The following is a 24,541-nucleotide window of genomic DNA, read 5'->3' as shown; positions in this document are numbered from 1 at the left end:
TTTTGAACCCCCATTATGATTCATCACCCCCAAACTCAATCCCAGCCTTCCCTTTGTGGTATGGTACCTTGCAGTACAATTTCAGAGAGATCCATACACTTGAACACAAGTTATTGTCTGGAAACTAGAAAAAAATGTGTTTTTTGGCCCCTTTTTGGCCCCAAATTCCTAAACGTTTAGGGCAATTACCCCCAAACTCAAACCCAGCTTTCCCTTTGTGATATGGAACCTTGTAGTACAATTTCAGAAAGATCCATACACTTACACACAAGTTATTGTCATGAAACTAGAAAAATGCTTGTTTTTTGCCCCTTTTTTGGCCCCTAATTCCTAAAATTTGGAGGCAATTACCCCCAAAATCAATCCCAGCATTCCTTTAGTGATATGGAACCTTGTGGTACAATGTCAGAGAGATCCATACACTAACACACAAGTTATGTCTGGAAGTTACAAAAATGCTTATTTTTGGCCCCTAATTCCTTTTACTGTTATTACCATAACCCCCAAAATCAATCCCAACCTTCCTTTTGTGGTATTGAACCTTGTGGTAAAATTTCATTAAGATCCATTCACTTAAACTAAAGTTAGAGTGCGAAAACCAATGTGTCTTCGGACGACGCCAGACGACGCCGGACGACGACGACGACGACGACGACGCCAACGTCATACCAATATACGACCACAAAAAATTTTTTGCGGTCGTATAAAAATTGAAAGTCAAAATATGAATGTATAAGTACTAATTGAATACATGAAGAGCTTTTAATGACCAAAAGGGACCTAAAAAGAAAAGACAACTCCATCTGAGGTAAACTTTGTCAGAAGGAATTTTAAACCTTAATTTCTTAATGATTTCTAAACTAAAATATTATTCAGATAAGAATATAGCTGTCCATGAAACAATTCCAAAAAGGTCAAGTATCCCTAGATGAAGAAATGACATGTTGCCTCTTTACATACTCTCAGTATATTATGAATTCAAAAACATACCTCTTCAAATGAACAAACATTGCATAACCGATATACTTGTATTTACTATCAATAAAGTTCGAGAAATTTATTTATCACTTGGATTTTCCTGTTAAATTTTAATATATAAACAAATGTCCTTGACAGTTTCCTAAATACCTCCATTGCACTACTCATAAATACACTTGATCGATAATTTTCAATGCTAGTCATTATCTATATATGTGAGAATTATATGTTATGCAATCACTGTCATATTTACATGCATTTTTTAAAGAATGCATCGATTTTGTCTGAAATAGATTGTATAATACACGTATTTTGAATCATCACTAAGATTTATCTGTCTTTCAAATTGCTACACAATCTTTTCTACTCAGACAAGGACTTCAATGGGGTACGTGGGACCTCCATGTTTACTTGATCCAAAGCAATTTTCACAGGTTTCCTTCCTTTGTGGAGGGTCTCGATTGAGGGGTTGGGGCCTTCATTATGGTATATCAATTTTTATGTAATTTTTCTCTATTCTTTTTATTTTTCCCCATAATTTTCTATTTTCTATATTTTGGCACCCCATTATTCTTTATACTTTTTTTTGGCTCATTTTTCTCTACTCTATTTTTTTTTTGCTCATTCCTTTCCATTTCATAAACCCATTCACACCCTCCATCTGGGACAATAATATGCATTGCAGTTTGTAAAATCTTTTTATCTCACAGCAAAAACAAGACTGCATGCAACACTTATATTATATCAGCTAACAGTAAAATTCCCAAAGCTCAATGTTTATCACCTTTTTTGTCTGCAGAATAAATATCGTTTACATAAACCTTTTTTTTTAGTACCGAATCTATTGTATCACATGATTCACTAAGTATAGTCATGCTTTTATGACACATATAACAATATATGTCAAAACTATACATAAAACGAGATATTTACAATGATTAACAATTATTCAGTCCTGCTGACATTTTTTTTTACCAGAGGAGGAAGGAAACTGACCACAAAAAAGAGTTTAATGAGATGTTAGACAATCCTGTGTCATTAAAGTCCAGTTGTCACTATCAAAGTTAACATGGTCAAAGTTTTCATTGACCAGGTAAACTTAGTCCAAGTCATCTGTTGTCACTATCAAAGGTTTTCATCAAAACTTGCCAAAGAAAAAACTTCCAATGTGATTGGACAATACCCATCCAAGTCCATTCAAGTTTCAAGAAAAATAGGATGAGATTCTATTCCATCCAAGTCAGTCAAAGTTTTCTTTGACAGCTGTCACTATTAAAAAATCCATCAAAAACTTTAACCAAGAAAACTTGTACAAGAAAACTTTGATAGTGATATTGGGCCTTAAGCATTGATGACCTTTATATTATATCGGATTTGGCAAAACTTTTTGGAAGTTTTGGTTTTCTGATTGATTTCGTTTTCCAACGATGTTGATCCCTGGAGGACCCCTAATGTATATCATGTAGACAAAACGTATGTAACTACATTACAATACCAATTTAATATCAATTATGTATCATTGTCATTTTGCTTAGTTTCTTTTGTTACCTATTCTGACATCGGACTCGGACTTCTTTTAAACTGAGTTTTACTGTGCGTATTGCTATGTGTTTCTTTATTCTACATTGGCTAGAGGTATAGGTGGAGGGTTGTGATCTCACAAAACATGTTTAACCCCGCCACATTTTAGCACCTGTCCCAAGTCAGGAGCCTCTGGCCTTTGTTAGTCTTGTATGTTTTTTTAATTTTAGCTCCTTTATATGTTTTGGAGTTAAGTGTGACGTCCATTTTCACTGCGTTGAAGACTCATTGGTGGCCTTCAGCTGTTATCTGCTCTTTGATCGGGTTGTTGTCTCTTTGACATATTCCCCATTTCCATTCTCAATTTTTTTTACTGCACCAGATGCACATTTGGACAAATAAATATCACTTAAGTGATGCTCGAGGTCAAAATATTTGAAAGTCCAAAACTATAGCTTCTATTGATTCAACTGTACTTTCATATTTACTTCCTTTTAGACTGAAAAGTTTAGTTTTCTACATAAGGAAATGCTTGTATCCAAGACAGGAATATGACAATTGTTTTCCATTTTTTTGATGTGTTTGATCTTTTGATTTTGCCTTTTGATAAGGAACTTTCCGTTTAAAATTTTCCTTGGAGTTCGGTATTTTTGTTATTTTACTTTTTTCAAAGCTTCTCTACAGCACCAGGTACTATCAAACTCATTCAGCTTGCTGTTCAATTCAAATGTCCACTACATTTCTTTTTATCCATATATATTCAACCCTTATAAAATAACGATATGTGGTATGATTGCAAATGCAAGAACAATCCAACAGTGTCCAAATGTAGCAGATTTTTAAGTACCTATAGGTCAGCGTACAGCCTTCAACAATGGAGGTATTGTTTGTCCATCTTCAGATATTCACAAGACTTTGTAAACAATAGTAAAAAAACAGATTTTTATGAATGATGTTCATCGAGAAGGATATTGACCTGACAGTTATGACCTTATAAGGTTACAAGACCCATTTTAAGTAAAATTGATAGTTAAGATGTAGCATTACTATTCAAGCAACACATTTTACGATGTCTTTTTTATCATAGCCTCTGGTTAGCTATACTTGTTAAACAGATGACATATGTCCCCGACAGGATAAATTTTTGTCGATATGGTGTTAACATTTCTTATCCTAATTAAAATCTGTGTGGTACATCAATAAACTGCGACTTTAAGATACGATCAAAGATCTTTTGGATTAATATTTATCTACATATATAGGCATTCCTCCGATGTGATCAGAGTAAACAAAAGAACGTCTCCATACCCAAAGTTTAAAATCCTACCGTTTGGGAACTAGGGTATATATTTATGTAAACAAAGCTCCAGTCTTCTATTACATGTATGACATACTGACAGTGTAATAAATCGGTAAGGGGGCCACAAATTATCATATTCATGAGTTTGCTATTAATATACTTTTATTTATCTGTATATTGGTAATTTGAGATGGATGAACACTGAACATAAACTAATAAATGTTCAAATCAATTTTTCACAACTTTTAAGATTTGTGACGCCTATTTAACTCTCCTGAAGTGAAGGCAAAAAGTCCATCTGTATCATTATACATTGACATATTTGCTACTTTTGTTACTTTTTGTGATTTGTTAGAAAGATTGGGTTCCAGAGAAGAACAAAAGCCGGAATGAAGTAGGAGATATGAAAAAAAAGACAAGGCTGGATTTGTAAAATCAGAAAAGTATAACCAGGTAGACATAATGTGACAGACAAATAAAAAAATAATAAACAGGTACTCATTACAAAAAGATCATTGTAGTTGTGCAGATCTGGTTGGTAGGAGGGGTACAGGGCTTGGGACCCCCTCCTAAATTAGAATTCTAATAAGAAACTGCAATTTTCTACTTATATATAAGATTTCATACAATTACACAAATAAAAGGAAAGAAGACCTTCAAAACCCCTTTTAATAATTTTCTAAATAAGCTCCATAAGGGCTTACTTAACCTTGTGTTGCTTGTTTCTCTTCATTTTATTTTTTTTCACATTTTCTTTCAATTTTCAGCTTCTCTTTCTAGTTCAATTTCTCCTGCCAGATACTGTCGTCATAATCAAGTTTAATTCTCTATTTGCATAACATGCAAGTTTGTTTGCTTACCCTTGCCATAAACTTCATTTTTTCAAGTGTTCATTCAACTTGAATTGATTTCGTAACTTCTTAACCTTTAAATTTATAACTTCTGATACAAAGAACTTTGTTACACACTGCTTTATAAGCGATTTATCAATATGTTGAATTCGTTTAATTTGGTTATGGTTGCCAATTTGGTAATGATCGTCTATTTAACCTTATTAAATGTGAAATAAACAATGATTGATACGAAATTTATTTACAAAACACATTATTAAGCTAATCATTAATCAAATGAAAATATTATTTCATAGCAAATCAAGTAAATAGAATTTCAATTTTGCAGCAGATTAAAAGGTACCAGTTATAATGAACTTGCTCTTTATAAAATTATGGAACAAAGTTTAGACTACTAGGGGGTGTTTATCGACCTTGACTATCCATGAGGGTCTCACACGGTCGGTATGACTTGCACACTAAACTTGAGACATAATATATTGTCAGTATACTTTTCCCAGAAGAAACTTCATAGCGCTTGATAGCATACCAAAAAACTGTGTTCTGTTTTCGTGTTTCGAACACTTATTGAAAGTGTCAACATGACTTTTTTAATTAAACATAATGAATCAATATTTCCTATTAAAGACATTAAACTCAAGGAAAATGAACTGTGATACTTAGTTAATAGCGGAAGTAAGCTGAAAAGGAACGTAGAAAAAAACAAATGCATACATCAATACAATCAATGTGCTAGTTCTCAATTATTCAAGTTATTTATTAATAACTGCTATGTTGTTGAGAATGAATTGCAAGTAAGCAAAACAGCTAGTGCAATGAAATTAGGTTAACTTCTTATATAATCAGCAGATTAATATTTTAGCCCTTAACAAGAATCTGTGTCCAGAGGACATGATGCACCACTCTTTCAATGATTTACACAAAATTTCTTAATGGACAAAAAAACTTTTAGACTTGACAGCCACTGCTGTCAGCTAATATTCAATAAATTTTCCTAATGAAGGTTGGCTAAATACAGCTAGATTTTTTTTTAAATGAAATGTTGGGAAGTATAATATGCACTGAACTAGCTACCCCTAATATGAATTTTCAGTCAAACAATGTAACAAACACCTATACAAACAAACCCTTGACCATTCTGACCTCAGACTTTATAAGAAAACAGTTCCCAACTTTAAAATTTTTTAAGAGGTTTTCTAAATGTTGTAAACCTTTTGATGACCTGTATCTATTATCTGACAAATAAGAATACCTCAGCTGATATTCTCAGTCAATGAGTTAACCTAACACCTTTTCTCGCTTGTTGGGTCAACTCGCCCATTATAAATCACAGGTAAACATAACACCTGTAATCACCCTGTACATTTATTTGTTTACCTGATTTATTTTATTATCTCATCAAAATACAACACAAACAAAACTGGTTGAGACAAACAAAAAAACAATTTGGATGAATTATGAAGTGTTAGAAAAAGTTAAATAATGGTCTGAAAAATACAAGGTTTATTACATAACAAAATTTTATCCAGAATAATTTAATAGAATTTGCAGTTTGATAATATTCATGATATTTCATTAAAGACTTTGACAGAAATTCAGGAAGTATGGAAGATTGATACTCTGACATTTTTGATAATAACTAAATGATGAGAATTAATTTCATTATCTAAATGAAAGAGCATGCTGTCATGATTATAAGTCAGAACCCTTAGTATTAATGGACTGAGAAGGAGAGATTCTCTTCTGCTGTAACTGGAAAGAAATGTCTGCAAGTCACTTAAGCCATTGAGCTTTCAATCAAATAATTTCTCCTCTTTATGTAATACCACATTCTTATTTTCTTTATAAAATTCTATCTATCTTACTTAAACGCATGCAAGCTGACCTTTCTTCTTGATTCTAGTCTCTTGTATCATTTAAAATGTTTTCTAAACCAAATAGAATTGAGAATGGAAATTGAGAATGTATCAAAGAGACAACAACCCGACCAAAGAGCAGAAAACAGTATATGTAAAATTGTACAGTTACATGTAAATCCATAATTCATATTCCTATGAGGATAAGTGTGCATGAAATAAAATTGTAATTCATAAATTTTTTCCCCCGAACATATATGCAGTGAGTGCATTCTACCTATTTTCAAGAATCTGAACAAGAAATTTGAATAAATTGGTCTTTCAGATCAAAACACTTGAAAATTGAGCGAGTGACATGATGCACAAGAATCTTAACCTTTTCCCTGTGGTTAAATTATTCCACTAATTCCAAGGACGAAATCAACAATGTTTCTTACACATTACAGGGCCACTTGAGATCAGTATACATATTTACTGGTAAATCAAAATGTGAATGTCACAGAATTTGACAAGCCCACATATAAAAACATTGAATAATATAAACTATACAAACAGCATAAGACCTTGGCAAGGGATCAGAAATTAAAACAGATATAACCTTTATACCTCTATTAATCACTAAGACCATTACATCCAGTTGTTGACAATTCAAAAGGAAAGTAGACCATATAGCTTTCATTTTCTGCTGACCAATCAAATGACAGAAAATCAATATGGAGAGGATAAAATATATGCCAGATATTACTGACCCTTACCTTGAGCATTATTAATAAATGATAGTGTTTAAGACAAGCTTGCAAGGAGCCAGATTTGATCACTACTTTTTTCCATTATCTACAAGCTTGTAAGGAGCCAGATTTGACCACTACTTTTTTCCATTATCTTCCAGCTTGCAATTAACATGATTAAGGAGCCAGATTTGACCACTACTTTTTTCCATTATCTACAAGCTTGCAAGGAGCCAGATTTGACCACTACTTTTTTTCCATTATCTACATTATTGCAAATTTAAAGGCAACTTTGACTTTTATTTTTGTTAGATGTCTGTTACAGAAATTTGAATGCTATTCTTACTTATATTTCTATTATGTCTGTTACTGCCAGCTGATGTGAAAACTACTTTTGTATATATATCCATTATTTTTTGAGCCAGATTTGATCACTACTTTTTTCCATTATCTACAAGCTTGTAAGGAGCCAGATTTGACCACTACTTTTTTCCATTATCTTCCAGCTTGCAATTAAGGAGCCAGATTTGACCACTACTTTTTTCCATTATCTACAAGCTTGCAAGGAGCCAGATTTGACCACTACTTTTTTTCCATTATCTACATTATTGCAAATTTAAAGGCAACTTTGACTTTTATTTTTGTTAGATGTCTGTTACAGAAATTTGAATGCTATTCTTACTTATATTTCTATTATGTCTGTTACTGCCAGCTGATGTGAAAACTACTTTTGTATATATATCCATTATTTTTTCTACTTAAAGATTTGAATATTAACTAATATGCTTAAATATCTATTATAATAACAGGTTTTGCTTGATTTGCATTTCATTTAATTTATCATTCATTAAGGTGGTACCCAACACCTTGACTAATATTAATTTGGCTCGTTTAATTTTCCTAAAATTTTGACAAAATGTTTACTTTGACCCTTTGACAAAAATATAAAAAATTCAAATAATTTGAACCTACCACTTTATCAGAAAAATTTCACTGGTTATATAGCAGTTTGACAAACACTAATTTTGATCATTGAGAAGCTTAATATTTCCTTAACAATACAACGTGATTAAAACGTTTAGTTGATTTTTACAGAGTTATCTCCCTGTAGTGTTAGGTACCACCTTAATTGTTGAATGCATACTTCCATATTTCTAACATACTGTATCATGTGTTTGAGAGCCTGATAATGCCTGAGACCTCAAGAATTGATGGAACATATCAAGTTATATAATCATTGGACTGGACCGCTTGTCAGATATATTGAATTTTGTGATCTCCAGCAATTTCAGACCCTATGTCAAACTTCTCTCTCATCATTAAATAGCCATTTATATGTGCTATTTAGGGCCATTAGGTGTTAAGAAACAAACAATCAATCAATGAGGGCCAGTGTCATCCTAAATTCCCAAACAATTTAGGCATTATTTCCAGGATCCTGAAATAATAATCTTTAATTCCAGAGTCCCTATATTAGTATAAATTCTGAATTTCCAGGAAAATAAAAGTCCAATCCCGATGTCCAAAAGGAGGTCCTCCCACCCCTCATCAATAAAACTTCCCTCATTTACAAACTTCCATTGCATTATTCTTTCAAACTTCAACCACTAGGAAAGCAGTCTGTCAATTAATTAACTGGAAAAATGAGATATTCATGTAAAACTATCACAAAATTTGAGACCATCTCTCAGGCCTACTAAGATGAACATGTTTCAGATGACTTATTGATGACTGAGACTCTGAGGTTGAGTTATTTTATACAGCTCAGTCCACTTACGGCAATCATACTAGCCAATATTGACTACTTTTGACAATTTATTATCATAAACAAAAAATTTCAGAAATTTGTGAAAAAAGGTTTTGCATACATTTGGTGGGAATCAATAATATGTTATTAAAACATCAGATACACCTATCAATAAGTCAGCTGTAACACACACAAGGATATAAAAAGCTTCCAGACTACAGACTAATAACTGATAAGGACCCTCAGAGTCTAACTAAGTACATCAGAGTTTATCTACAATAATATCAAATAAGAGGAAAAGTAATTTGTCAAAATATCTATATAAGTTCAAAATTTCAATAAACACAGAATTTGATGTCCGTCAATTTTTGCCGCATGAAATGTCATAACATATGATTGATAGAATGATAACAATATTATTATCGTTCTAATAAAGAGTTGTTTTCATTATAACATATCTACGGGGAGAGATATATCTTTTATCTATCATATAAATTAGAATGGTGTCTATATATGTATTGAGTACTTGTATTCTGCATAGCTACAGTAGTTTAAGTACTAAGTCTAATGGTCCGGGTACACAGTTATCGTCCTTTGATTTTCGTTGTCCACGAATATAGTCCCTAGTGTGGACAGTGTGTTACTTGTCGATTTTTTTTATACCCCTTCCAAATTTATTTCTCCATGTTTTATGACTCAAATAGTAAGTAGGGGGGTGAAATGACACTGTAAAAAAATTTGGGTCATGAATTTTAAAGTAAAGTAGTGATTTGGTCCAGCTGAAAAATGTTAAAAATTAGCACTTCGGAAGCTGTCAAAAGATTTGAAGACCCCCTTAACATGAAATTGTCCATATTTTGAGTTAGAGCCGATGAAGTTTTCTATAATTTTGATATAATTTGTCCCAAAAGTAGTACAACACACTGTAAAAATATTATTGAGAAAGCGCAGGTGGGATTTTTTTAATTTTCATTTATTGTCTAAAAGAAATGCACTACGAAATAACTGTGTACTCGGACCTAAGAGGTGAAATCAGGAAATATAGAATCTGTACTTTGGCAACTTCCCTGAATGATTTAATGGTGTCAATTTATCAAATAGCATAAAACTAAAGGATTTAAACTTTTATTTGATAGAATTTCTGCAAAAATGACCAATTTTGGCATTTTATGGTCAAAATAAGCATTTCATAGCTTTTTCAATTTTGATGCATAAGTGGCATTCTGACTTTCTATCTGACAGGTTTTTATGTGTCAATATTTGTGTTTCTATGCTTCAATCCAGTTGTATTACTCATTTGTGAACTCTGAATCTACAGAAAAGAAGATTATCTTGGACAATTTGTGCAAAATGTGTTGTATATATGATCCTCGTCTAACGACCTGTTTGGATCAAGTTAAATGTGAGGAGCTTGGAACATAAAAGTTGAAGTCCATTATAAAGACCTCACTAAATTTGTATAAAAAGCACTTAACAATGTCTTTTGTACCTGTTTTATGTCACATAATATCTTTCTTTTCTTCTGTAGGATAGCAAGTGGTTCAAATATAAGCCTGTTGAGACTAAAATTGCATGCATGTTTTTCACTAAAAAGTGAAAAATCTTTGTATCAGACCATACTGTCTGCAAAAAAAGTTGAATGCAAGAGTCTTTTTGTGCTCAGATTTATTGTATGATGTCACCTGAGCATAGAAATGATAGAAAAGACACAAAATTTTATTTCCTATAGCTTCAATATGCATTTTTAAATGTAAATATGTGATACGGCCTAAATTGACCCTAAATTATTTTCAGTCTTACTTGGCCTAAGACCCTTTTAAACTAATGTGATATGTTATTTGTAAGTTTTCTTTCCATTTAAAGTACATTAAATACATATGTAAGGATTAATTATAACCAAAAAGCTTTACAAATTTAAAATTGCTGGAAAATATTACATCTTCATGTAAGGCCCCCCTTCATTGGAAAACCTCCATTTTTAGCCACAGGCTCATATAAATTTGACTTTTTAATAATTATGATAAGTCTGATAAATCAAATGAGTACTCTATTGCTTTTAATACATAATACATAATATATTAAGGCATTTCAAAAGTATTCTTTTGCAATATTTTAATTTTTTAAGCCCCAAATGTTGGTAGTTGAAAATTTTCAATTTTAACGTCTAAATTTAACACGCAAAGTTGAATATAGAATTAGTCATATTGTCTATAATATATATCCTATTGCCATGAAACTTTGTAAGCAGTCTTATAATTTATTAAGCTTTGATCATACCAAGTTTCATTAAGATTGGTCAACTTTTTCTACCCTATTAGGTCCGGGTACACAGTTATCGTCCTTTGATTTTCGTTGTCCACGAATATAGTCCCTAGTGTGGACAGTGTGTTACTTGTCGATTTTTTTTATACCCCTTCCAAATTTATTTCTCCATGTTTTATGACTCAAATAGTAAGTAGGGGGGTGAAATGACACTGTAAAAAAATTTGGGTCATGAATTTTAAAGTAAAGTAGTGATTTGGTCCAGCTGAAAAATGTTAAAAATTAGCACTTCGGAAGCTGTCAAAAGATTTGAAGACCCCCTTAACATGAAATTGTCCATATTTTGAGTTAGAGCCGATGAAGTTTTCTATAATTTTGATATAATTTGTCCCAAAAGTAGTACAACACACTGTAAAAATATTATTGAGAAAGCGCAGGTGGGATTTTTTTAATTTTCATTTATTGTCTAAAAGAAATGCACTACGAAATAACTGTGTACTCGGACCTAATGTTCGCCTTAAAGTATGAATGTACAATGAATTTTAGAACAGGAAAAAGTTGTCAGATCAGGTCTAATTGTGCTCAGGAAAAAGTATAGTTTCTGTTCTTTTAAAACTAGAAACTTTTTTTTGATTAATCAATATCCACTATCAAATGTCAAATTGTCTGAACAGAAGTCTGATAGGAGCGGATTCAGATGCAGGAAGCCTCTGTCCTGTAAACAAGGAATTATTTGAATCTGGAATAATTTTGAATTCTGGAAAATTGATTAGAAAATATATATACATGTATAGTATAGTGAAAACTAACCCAACAAAAAAGGCCCGGTTAGCCATATTTCAGTATAAACTAACCCCCCTTAGCCATGCATGCATGACTTAAACCCTCCTAAATTGGGTTAGTTTTCATCATACATTAATTCTTATCAATTTTCCAGAATTCCAAATTATTCCAGAATCAAATAATTCCTTGTTTGTATCCCCTGAAAATTGGTGGAAAATGTCATATTTTCTAATAGAAGACCTCAAATATCATTACTGTCATAACCCTGCAACATAAAATCCAAGATCTCTTCCTGCTGCAGCAACAGTTAAAATATTCAATATGGAAAATTCACTATCACGCTAACAATTCAAAGTTTATTAAGCTTTGATTAAATGAAAGATCGAACTTGTTATAAAATAAATCAATAACAAATATAATGTCAAATTATTTGACCAGTCAAATCTTTAATGAAAGGAAAGACTGAAATTGAGAAGACACCACTTGGTCAAATATAAGGTCAAAAGTGTTTGACCAATCAGACAAGAAGACCCCCACTACCATATATACAGACATTTCAGTGCATGTTAAGTTCAATGAGAGCTGATGATTGCTTTCGTGACCATTACTTTTCAAACAGGTTAAAAATGTTCTCCTAAAAGTTGAACTAAACAATTTTAACAAATTAAGTACCACAGATACGTTTCAGCACAACAAATTAAGTCGTTAAAGAAGACAAATTATAAGAAATCTCAGTCAATGGATAAGTCAGTCAATGTTAAATTTCATATAGTCTTGTGGTTTTCTTTGAACTTAAAGGACAATTTTTTATCACACATGTAACATGTAAAGATTTTTATATTCACTGTAAATTATAACCACTGTGTAAAAAAGATGGAATCTAAACTATTTTGCATTCCAAGTTTTTTTTTTTCTCATCTTCTCATTTATTTTTTTCATTGTTGATAAAATGTAATGATATTGAATATAAAATGCTACAACACTTTTTTCAAAAATATAAAATAAATACACATCTGTTAGAATACTTTATAGTAACCTGTGTATTCCCTATACTAAGACTTTTGCATTCTTATTTTCCCATTGCACACAAAAAACAAACAAAAAATCATTTTTTATCTTATTATTTGATTTTAGCACAGTGTAAATGTACTTTAAAAAATAATCAAAACCCCATTAATATGAACTTAGAATTACAGCATTTTATTTAAATAATCAGAGATTACATTTATGTATACCGGTACTACTGCAAAATCATTATTGTTCGGGGAGGGGTTCATTTTGGAAGATTTCGTTGGTAAACCCTACAGTGGTCTCTTGTGGATATTTGTCTCATTTGCAATTACACCCCATCTTTATTTTTATAGGTAGCTTTTGAATATTTAGCTTGAGTAAGAGGCTATATGTACATTATTATGATTTTATCTCAAAACATTGGTATGTTGGGTTGCATTCATAAATTTCATCTTGTGATGGTTCAATTTCAACTTACTGTTGCACAAGTCTCTCCTTTCACTTAGACTGAGTAAATATAATAGCATCAACTTTAAAGTCCCATTCTGCCAAAAAACTTATCAAAAATGTATAGAAAATATGAATTGCATTTGATGTTAGCTATATGTCACAATAAAAAATTATATAACATGAATGGAGAAGTAAAATAAAAATCAGGAAAAAGGAAACTCTCAAATTCTTATTTTCTATTCACATGTAGGTCAACTTTTTACTTATCAGTCAATATGTCAGATGGCCAATTTTGATCTTCATAACTTATACATTACTATAAGTATATCATATTCACAGGTAAAAATGTGTCAATAATATCACTTTCAATGCAGATATAATATATACTGGTGTGGAAAGGCATTCAATGTTCATACAAAACATTCAATAAGTTTCTAATTCAAATTCATTTATCATTTATAAACATATAAACGTGGGTGTCTTGTGTAACATTTGTGAAGAATGTTGGTGAAACATGTTGCATTATCTTGAGAAAATAGTTGTAGACGTTGTAAAAATGTTCACTCTGATCTGAAAATAATTCCACTGGAAAAAGGACATTTTAAGCGAAAGTAAGAATGTTGGTCATGAGTCATTCCCATTGAGGGAGAGTATTTAGACTGGTTGAAAATGGTCATTCTACAAGAAAATTCCAAAGCTTGAATTATTTATTTTGATTGAACTTATAATACAAGAATTATTAAAATTAAACAATGAAATTCAGTTATTTGATTAGATGTATTAATTAAGACTCAGTTAACAAATTTCCCCTCAGACATGTAAGATTAAGGAAGTGTTTCATATTAGATTTGATATAATTGCATTGATGCTCATTTGAACATAACCATGCAGAGGCGGATTTATGGAGCTATATGTATGGCTAATGCATCAACTTTTTACATGTCCTTCTCCAAACGTCACATAGGTTTAAGGGCCCCAGGTCTCCCCTTTTTTTAAATTCTGGATCTGCATCTATCATGGTTTCTGATCCCCTATTCAACATTCTTGGCTCAATATCTTTAAGCTGTCGGTAAATCAAGTTTTTGAAAATATTCATTTTCCAGCATATATATATAGTCAGTCATGCGCAATAGATCTCAGAATAGTCATGACAGGAACTAACGGTATTTCATGGATGGATTTCATTTCCTAAATATATATGGGACCCTTTATCTAGGGTTGTGGTTCTATTTATAAACAAGTCATGCAGGTCATCAATTTTTTGGGAAGATTTTATCACCTTTTAGCTTTCTCTATGTTCTAGGGTTTCGAACTACAGTACGGTATATGCAATATCAGGGCTGCCAAGTCTCACGCATTTAGCGTGAGACTCACGCATTTTCATGCTTATTTGGCGGCATTTTCCTTTGATCTATTGTTTTTTCTCTTTGATCTTTACGATTTTGGCCAAATCTCACGCATTTGCATTATTAAAAGTTGGCAGAACTGCAATATAGACTGAAAACATTTCTAATGCACACTGATACATGCTGATTTAATTTCAGTTTAATGGATATTTGGTCATAGTTACTTGGAAATATCAGATTTCAGTTTATTATCAACATCCAATCCTTTAAACTATAAACCACAAATGTCATTCAAAACATCTAATCAAACTTTAAACAAAATTTAGAAATTATGGAATTTAAAATCCAAACAAGCTAGCGGATATTTTTTCAGTTAATAAATTGTAAATCAAGCACGTCAGATTTCCTACATGATCATACAAGCATTCAAAATAGATAAAAGATTCACACTTATAAATCTACTGGGTTTAAGACTATATTGACAAAGAATATTTTCCCCTTTAATGAATCCTGGAATTTGAAAGTAGAAATGGATTTATTTTTAAATCAATTTTTACTATAAAGTTAAAAAAACTTTTTTCAAAAACCGCAGGATAAATGAGATTCCTTTTCTTATATGCATATCTGTGACATCTTTACCTTGCGTAAACAGACTATTTAAAATAAACATATAAAAATACTTGAAATCTGAATGGATTTTAAAATATATGCATTAATCATGTTCTTATTATCATATTTCTTTTCTTCAAGGTTATATACTTATGCAGACATAAACAATCAGCTTTCCATATCATTATGATAAATATACTGTATTACAATGTAATGTTTAAATCAAAAGTTTATTAAGAAATTTCATTTTAAACCTTTTTGTGACTGTTTTTTTGTTTTTATTGTTGTTGGGTTGCTGTGTCATTGGTGTATAACCTTTCACATCTCTTTTTTTCATACATGTAAGAAAAATTTTGTTACCTGTGTCATTTGGTCTCTTGTTGTGGAGAGCTAGTCTCATTGGCAAACATATACCACATCTTCTTATTTTTATATGTCAAAAACTGCATGTGAATATGAAAAAGATGTGGAGGTGGAGAAAACATCAACAGAAATCCAACAAAACAAACTAAAAGATATGTAGAGGTCAAAGTATGGTCTACTGTTACAGTAGACAGGTGTCATTGCAATAAGTCTGGTCTATGATGGCTAACAGTAGATTGCATGATCTGAATAATTTAACAGATTATCAAAGACCTGCCATCCACAACAAATTCTCCAAATGACAAACAAACACCAAGATAAATACATGTAATAAAGTATGTACATGTACTGAGTAAAAAAAGTTAAGCACATATATTTTAAATTTTGCATTAAAAAAAATAAACTTAACTATAAACATACATGTAACAATAAATCAATTATTGTAACAAAGAAAATAAACCATAAGGTGCGATGTTGAATCAACAAAAATTTGATTATAACATTTATTTCGGCAACTTTGTGAATTTTTTTGTATCTTAAGTCTATTTATTGATATATATTGCTGTACTTTTTTTTTTTACTCAGTATATTTGTAAGACAACCACTGACTGTGATGTGGGACAGTCAAATGTACTGATTGGCTTTTCTCTCACTTCTGGTTTCAACAATTCCATTTATTCAGAGCTTCTGGGACCACCCTCAATAAGGCCCCTTACAAATCAGAGACAGTAGTAAACTTAAGGTACAATCACATTGATATATCCAATCCATTAAAATACCCCTTAGGTTGCATTCCAAATTGAATACAGGACTATGTTGACCTGGACAAACTAGTGTGTTATTGATACTTTAATAATCCTTTCAACTGACGTAGCGTTTACTTTACTAATCCCTTTCCAAATATTACTCTGAAATATTTATGTTACCCAACATTTTTCAACTTATCAAATGAATATATAGGATTGTTTATAAGAGTTCATAGGACATGACTATGTAAAACATGATTTATACTCTCTTGAAAGGAAAAAAAATGCCCTTTTAATTCATATTTGCTGACTCAAAGTGCAATGACTCTTCTTCTGTTTATTGCACTTTTAATTTTTATGTAAAATTTCAACGTGATTTAATGCTCTCTCTTTCGCGAAAAGAAAAACACCCTTTTTCGTTCATATTTGCAGACTCAAAGTGCAATGACTCTACTTTGATTTTATTACACTTTTAATTTGTATGTAAGATTACAAGTGTTTGTTGCTGTACTTCAATTCTGCTGAAAGGAATATATTTCAAACGTAGGTCAAATACAAGTTGGACCAATATTTACCTTGCTGAATAAACATGATCGGCAGATTTTATATTTTTACAGATCTAAAGTGCATTTATTATACTCCTTCGCAAGAGCTAAGATGATAAAAATTGTTTACCCAGTACCCACTGAAAATGCACTTGCAAGCCATGTGACCAATAGGGTCAGTTTACTGACAGTATATCTATAAATAGAAATTTATTACTCTAAATATCAGCACAACAATGTTAAATCTGCAAATTTTTGTTCTTCCCTCGCTGGGATTCGAACTCATGCAAGATTTAACATTGTTGTGCTGATATTTATATTAATTATGAATATACTGTGGATTCATTATTATTCGTTGGATACCAATTTTCGTGGATTTCGTGGGTACAGGTGAACCACAAAATTAAATGTTCAACGAATGACATATTTTGTATAGGCTTGTACGCAGACTTTCGGTAAAACCACGAAATTAAATATCCACGAACATGCAAATTTTCCCTAATCCACGAAAATTGGTACCCACGAAAATAAATGAATCCACAGTAATATGTGTTTTCAGCCATGTATCACCTTCACTGGTGATCAATGGATGGATCTGTCATAGAGTTGTCACTTGTTGAGACGTACATGTTCTATAAATAGAAAATGAGACAATAACCCTTTTTCTTTTAAATCTGTACATGTACTTGTAATCTTTCAAAAACAGAAAGATATCTGCTGTATTTGAATGATACTTACAGCATCAAGAAATGCAACATGTCAAATGAGAACTAATGGACCAAAAGATAGATTTAGTTGAGATAATCATAAAAGGGAGGAAGGGGTGCAAGGACAAACGAGAAATAAAATAGCTATTTCATGATGAACAAATGAGGAATAGTTTACACATTGCCTTTACCAATTCGCATGAAACACAGAGTAATGAGCTTCAAACATGAAAACATGTGAAATAAAAATGCAAACATGTTTCATGAAAATATACCATTACCACCCCTGTCTAAGCAGTACTCTACCACTTTGACATGCAATTAATTTATTCCTCATACATATCACTACCAAAAAATTATGTTTCTTCAAATCATAAAATTGATGTTATCCTTAAATATTAGGGTCAGTTGTGAGCTAAAGTTAAAAAGTCCCTCATCCAGATGGGGAAATGCAAAAAAAGCACTTTTTCTATGAAAAGTTGATTTTCTTATTAAATCCCATTGGCCATTTCTTCAAATAAGTTTTATTCTTATTCTTCCATGTGTAATTTCACATGAAACGAAAACAAAATCTATACATGTATAACAACTGCAACAATAGTTCGTCTAGACAGAAAATCATGCATCCAGTACGCATGAACGCGCGGCTCAACGACAACAATTCTAACATGTGGCAAAATTTGTATACATGTATTTTCTGTCCCTTTATTATAAAGTTTTAATCACAACCTTCCATACACTACTATTTATTTTTTAACTTTAAGCAACTTGGCCAAATAGTTTCACAGAAAAAAAGTAAGATATTGGTTGTCATTGTTCATGCAATTGTATACTTTGCTTTTTAATGACTTTTAAATTTTCAAAATGATTAAGTTTCCATGTACTTTAAATGAGCCAACAATACCAATTCCAACATTCCATGTTTAACAAATCATGCAAGTCTATGAAACTCATTGATTCATGAAAAATGCATTGAAACTGGGTGTTCCAATTTTTACATCAAATTTAGTTAATTCTTCATTTATATCTTGTGACTAATGTATCTACCTGTAACTTCATTTTCATTTAGCTTAAAGGTGAGTTTTAAAACCACAAAAAAATAGGAATATTTATATATTATTTACGATCAAATTCTTACGTATTGTATTCCCTAATTCGGTTTGACGGAGACGTTTGAAAGCAATTATATACCTGAATGGAAGAATGTTTGGTTCAAATAGCTCCACAATTATCAATACTTCATTACATATATTAAATAAAGAAAACTTAATTTGTACTCTGTGACATCTTTTCAAATGAGCAAAATAGAAAGAATTATTAAACATTTCCATTACATGTGGGACACGCTTCTTAGATTTCTAATTTTAAACACCCATAACACCAAAATGCTATAAAACATTATTTATTATAATTCATGAATGAAAAAATGTATCAAAATTGAAAGACTTCAAATGATATATAATTCATCTGAACATCGAAAATTTCTGTGCACTTTTTTTATTTGCAGACTGCACTCTAGAATGACTCATAAGCATAAGATGTTACTTTAATATTGCTTAGATACAAAATAGCATTTGCCTGTCATCTTTATAACAGGCCACATAATATCAATGTTCATCCCATCTTTAACTAATACTTCTAAATATCCATGAAATATTTGCCACTCAGGATATAAAGGAATCATTAATCACAACTTTAATAATTTAAATGAAGAAGAAAAAATTCATTATTTACTAAATCCATCAACGCCTTTACAAACAAATAAGTTAGGATCCTTCTTGAAAAAGTCATTAGAACTGAGGGCAGGGGACTCTTAACAACTTGTTTGTTTTTATAAATTTTGATGCCGTTTTTATTGTGTTTGTTTGATATGTATGTATATATGTTTATTGTGTTAATACATGTTGGTCACAAACTGTAAAGTTTATAAGACAATAAAATATTTGATTTGATTTGATTTGATTTATTAATTTATCAATTATTGATCCCCATTACATATTATGCTCTACATGTATATAAACTCATCATAGATAAGACTTTCACCTTTCATCTGATACCTTATATATTACTAAAATATGCTAAATAGTTGAAGATTTACCCTTATGCGTAGGAATTATTTTGTTTTAAATATGTACTACTTTCCAGTATGTTCTTTTTTGACTGGGCCCGATTAGGTGGTGTTACATCTTACAAACATGGCAAAGTCTATCCAAATTATTTTTGCAAAGAATTCCGCTCAAGCCAGTGCTAGGGGCCGTCTTAAACTTGCAGTTAGGTGATAGTTATTTTGCTTCGTGTTGAAGGCCTCACTGTGACTTTGAGATGAAGAACAGCAATAAAAGCGACGTTTCTTTGATTTTTGTGTGTGTTTTTTTTGCTGTGCATGAACTGATTTTGTGTCATGGATGGTAACCCCATATCCTTTGTTTTTCTATTAAAATTTTGTACGCCAGGTGCGTGTTTCGTCTATATAAGACTCATCAGTGATGCTCGAATTAAAAAAGTTAAAAAGGCCAAATGAAGTACAAAGTTGAAGAGGACCCAAAATTCCAAAAGGTTTTGCAAAATACAGCTAAAGTAATCAATTCCCTGGGGTAGAAAATCCTTAGTATTTCGAAAAATCCAAACTTTTGTAAACAGTTACTTAGTACTTTTAGTTGTATATTTCATTTCCCATTTTCATATTTTTCTTAATCTTTTTTTTTTTGAAAATTATGCTAAAACAAATGTTGTTGTAGTTTTTTTGTTTATACCTTTACTTGATATTTAACAACCCAATCTTTTTAAGAAAATTTACTCAATCATACACAGAAAGATGTATTCATTTAAAAAAAAATTTCTCAACTTTTAAGCAAGCAACTACAGTGGCATTTTTGGATGAGTCTCTTATCTCCAAAAACTTAAAGACTGAAATATATATAACAGTATATCTTGTTAAAAAAACTAATTAAGATAAGTTATAATCAAATAAAAGTCAGCAAAAGTTACATCAACCAAATGTTTATGTTGATAGCAACATACAATTTTTTTAAATTTTAAGAATGTTTAGGTTTTCAGTTTGATTCATTTGACATACAAGATATTTTGAATTTAAAATCAATTATTTATTACATAATTTCATAAATTCTATTGATAAATTTATAAGCTACTGGCTTCTATGGATAACATTTTGAGTTTTATTTTTGTAAGAATTATCAAAATTTCTTTTTCTAAAGGCTTTTAACAATGTAAAGATAAGCTAATTGTAATTAGGATTTTATTATTTATTAAATCCATACCTGTGTCATTTGAATAAATAGCTAAAAATAACATATAAAATGTAAATTTCACAGGACCTGGTCAGTATATCAACAATAAAAATCGATGAAATGTAGTTTATCATGTCAGTTTACATCAATCTTTCTGTAAACTTATCTATAATTTAATCAAAATTAATTTATTGACAAGCTCATTGCTAAACAACTTCATTAGGGATAAAAATTGTATCAAAGACCACCATTAATTGTCAATTCTGGAATGGGAAATGAAGCTACATGTATTAACAAGATTCAAAGTATTGTCTTCGGAAATATAATCACTAATCAAAGAGAATTGGACAATTGTGTCATTCAAACAGAAACCAATGACCGTTGGTAACAGTATTGTTTATCCTTGCAATACCATTATAAAAGAGGGTTTCAATAATCTGATTATGTCGTTATTAAATGGATTTTTTCAGAGAAAATGATTTGCAAATCAATAGATGTCCGTTTCATCAAAGATGCTTCTCCCTTTATTAAGTTTTTATCTGTTTAATCTAGAAATTTTTGTATTTGTTCTGACTATGTGTTAGTGTCATGAAAGAAAGAGGAAAGCCGTGTTTAAATGTAGATAAACTTTTCTCATGTTATAATATTGATTTAGACATGAAATTGTATAGTAAACCAAGCACAACTTTTTAATACTGTTGAGATTTGAAACAGATTCCTTAAATTCTTTCTTTTTATTTTTGGAGTGGAACAGAGACATTGTAAATGGGGAGATTAAAAGTCTTAAGACAAGTTTTTAATATTGTCGAGATTTCAAACAGATTCTTTTTCTTTCTATTTTTTGAGTGGAACAAATAAATTGTAAATGGGGAGATTAAAAGACAATTTTTTTTACATTGTCGAGATTTGAAACATCATTCCTTTTCTTTCTTTTTTGCTTTCCGAGTGGAACAAATAGATTGGGAGATTAAAAAAAGATAGGGACCAGAAATCATAATGCAGTCCAGTCTGAAAGATTTTAAGTGCATGTTGGGTAATGACAAGTGCAATTTTGTAATGATATCATTTAAAATCTTGTTATCGTTACGATACAATTGTTATTCAACATAACAAGTATTTGTTGAAGATTGAAGAAGGCCAAAAGAATGACAAAATATCATAGAGAAATTCTGAGAAGTAAACCAAAAGTTATCACAAACATTCCTAGACGGCTGCACCTAACTTATAATAGTTAGGTTACATATTTTGTTAACTGCATAAAGCTCAAATATTCAATGAAAATTACAAATTTACATGTAACATTACATGACTTTAAACATGTATTTCTTGACCCTTCATTGCTTTGAACCAATAAAACTTAAAATATAAAAAAAAGAAGAAGATGTGGTATGATTGCTAATGAGACAACTCTCCACCGGAGACCAAATGATATAGAAGTAAACAACTATAGGTCACTGTATGGCCTTCAACAATGAGCAAAACCCATACTACATAGTCAGCTTATAAGGCTTGTGGTCATGCCAGGGCCTTTAAAAGCTTGTTTTATAGTATGGCTTTGATTATTGACATTTTTAAAGGCTGTGACTTATGGTTGTGAACATCTTCATTCGTTCTCTGGTTGATAGTAATGTCTCTTTGGCAATCATAACACATCTTTTTTTATATTAATAAATATATTTTGTACTTTTCAGGGTCTAATTTGCAACAGTTAAGAGCAAATGTATATCTTAAGTTTTATTACGTTTATCAGCAGGTATAACAGTGCAGAACTGCTATTGTTCACATGCCTATAACAAATATAGTGGCCAAACCAGTCAGCAAGACTTCCATTTAAACACCTTACCTGTGTATTTTTCCTATTCCGTCAATCAGGGGGGTCAAATGGAAGTCTTTCTAGAACATAACATCTCTGACACATACCTTAGATAATAAATGCGTCCCTGCTCTGCCACCAACTTTGCCTCCCATTCATCGGGTAGTTCATTGTTAATCCTTTGCAGTATATTATCACAATGCGACATAGTGATGGCATAGTCGGAGTTTACTTTGTCAATCATATGTTAGTCTTGACATACAGATGACATGGGAAATATTCCAGATTATCATGAAGTTAATACTTAAATCCAAATAGAAAAATCCTACAATAAAGAACAGAATGAGATTTTGAAAATTTTGCTAATTCAAAAAACAACCTAGGTATTTAAATAAAATAGACTTTCTTATATATACGTGTAAAATGTCAAAAAATCACCACCTTAAGTTCTAAAACTACATGTAGGTAATTTCTCTAGACATTCTAAAACCTCCTGTTCATTCATTTCATTCTGTTGGTCTGCCCAAGGGGAGGATTTGTATTGTAAGTCTTAATTACTATACCTTGGTCTGCCTAATTAATGTGTCTTATTTTGGAGTTTTTGTAAACTTCAAAGGTGTTGCTGTCTCAGGGACATACATGTTCGACACATATCTCCTTTTGATTGTTTATGTGATAAAACTGCACTGACTTTTACATACATTGTACTGATCAAGCTGCTGTTCAGTTAGTCTTTCCAGTAATAATAATATTTATAATAAAAATAATTTCATTCAGGTAAATTGTACTATTTAAAATCAGAAAGTGCACTCAGAACTTTTAGATACACATAGTAGCTAAAATAATAGATACATTTGTAACCATTATAATCATAACACCTACAAACTTACATAACATCTGTACACATGGTACAGTTAAAAAATAAAGTAAAAGTATAATAAATTCAAGTTAGTTTACCTAAAGTTGACTAGTTTGAACAGGATATTCCACAAAAACTATTAAGCTTATTTCCATTGAGCTTCTTATTCATTAAGCTTGTTTCCAGGTATGGCCAGAAAGCCTGCTTCACTTTCACATACTTTAAGAAAAACATCAAAGACCATCCAATCAACTTATTCAGGTAATAAATACAGTTGCCCTTCCAAATCAGCTGTTGATAAAGTAATGTGTATTGTAATTTTGAGTATTACCAACCAATGGCCCATTAAATTGTTAATTAACACATCGTTGTTGTTAGAAGCGAATCTTGCCTAAGGCAGCATGAAGATATACTATTATAAACTACTGTCAGAAATAATTCACCTGGCCATAAAAAGCACATGTTTCAGGTAATCTGTGTCAGAAAATACCTGTAAAATCATTAAATACCTAATGAATGTAATAATTACGTCTATCAATTAAATATGGACATGAAACATAAACCAAACATTACTTAAATACACAACTTTGGAAAGTTTCTTTAAAAAATTGATTATTTTTTCTCTCACCTGTTTCGAAGTTTATTCCATCAATGCTTTATTTTTGCATTTTAAATAAATGTCCATTTGCTATATTTCAAATTTTGAAGAAAATATCCAAATTTGTTATTCAACATGTTTTAAAAAGTATTAGATATTGTTTTTCATGCACTTTTTCTTCTGTTGACAGGTTGAATGAATTCGTGTGTGAACGAGTACC

General features: G+C 31.0%; 1 protein-coding gene across 8 annotated transcripts in view; it reads right to left on the bottom strand.

The window, feature by feature from the left end:
* The window catches only part of LOC127715157 (uncharacterized), a 112,972-nt gene extending 88,435 nt beyond the window's left edge, over window positions 1–24,537 (bottom strand). For 5 of the 8 annotated variants that reach the window (XM_052221176.1, XM_052221178.1, XM_052221179.1 and 2 more), the window contains exons 1-2: window positions 24,352–24,536; window positions 22,972–23,189 (exon numbers count right to left, since the gene is read on the bottom strand). In XM_052221176.1, the coding sequence (XP_052077136.1) occupies window positions 22,972–23,108 (137 nt within the window). In that variant the 5' untranslated portion in view covers window positions 23,109–23,189; window positions 24,352–24,536. Of the gene's footprint in view, window positions 1–22,971; window positions 23,190–23,821; window positions 24,183–24,351 lie in introns of those variants that run through there. The other 3 variants (XM_052221182.1, XM_052221183.1, XM_052221177.1) reach the window with 3 other exon arrangements.
* Between the last annotated feature and the right edge of the window lie 4 nt (window positions 24,538–24,541).

This window comes from Mytilus californianus, unplaced genomic scaffold (genome assembly GCF_021869535.1).
Source record: "Mytilus californianus isolate M0D057914Y unplaced genomic scaffold, xbMytCali1.0.p SCAF_9, whole genome shotgun sequence".
NCBI classification, from domain to species: Eukaryota; Metazoa; Mollusca; class Bivalvia; order Mytilida; family Mytilidae; genus Mytilus; species Mytilus californianus.
This window is presented reverse-complemented; position numbering and strand designations above follow the sequence as displayed.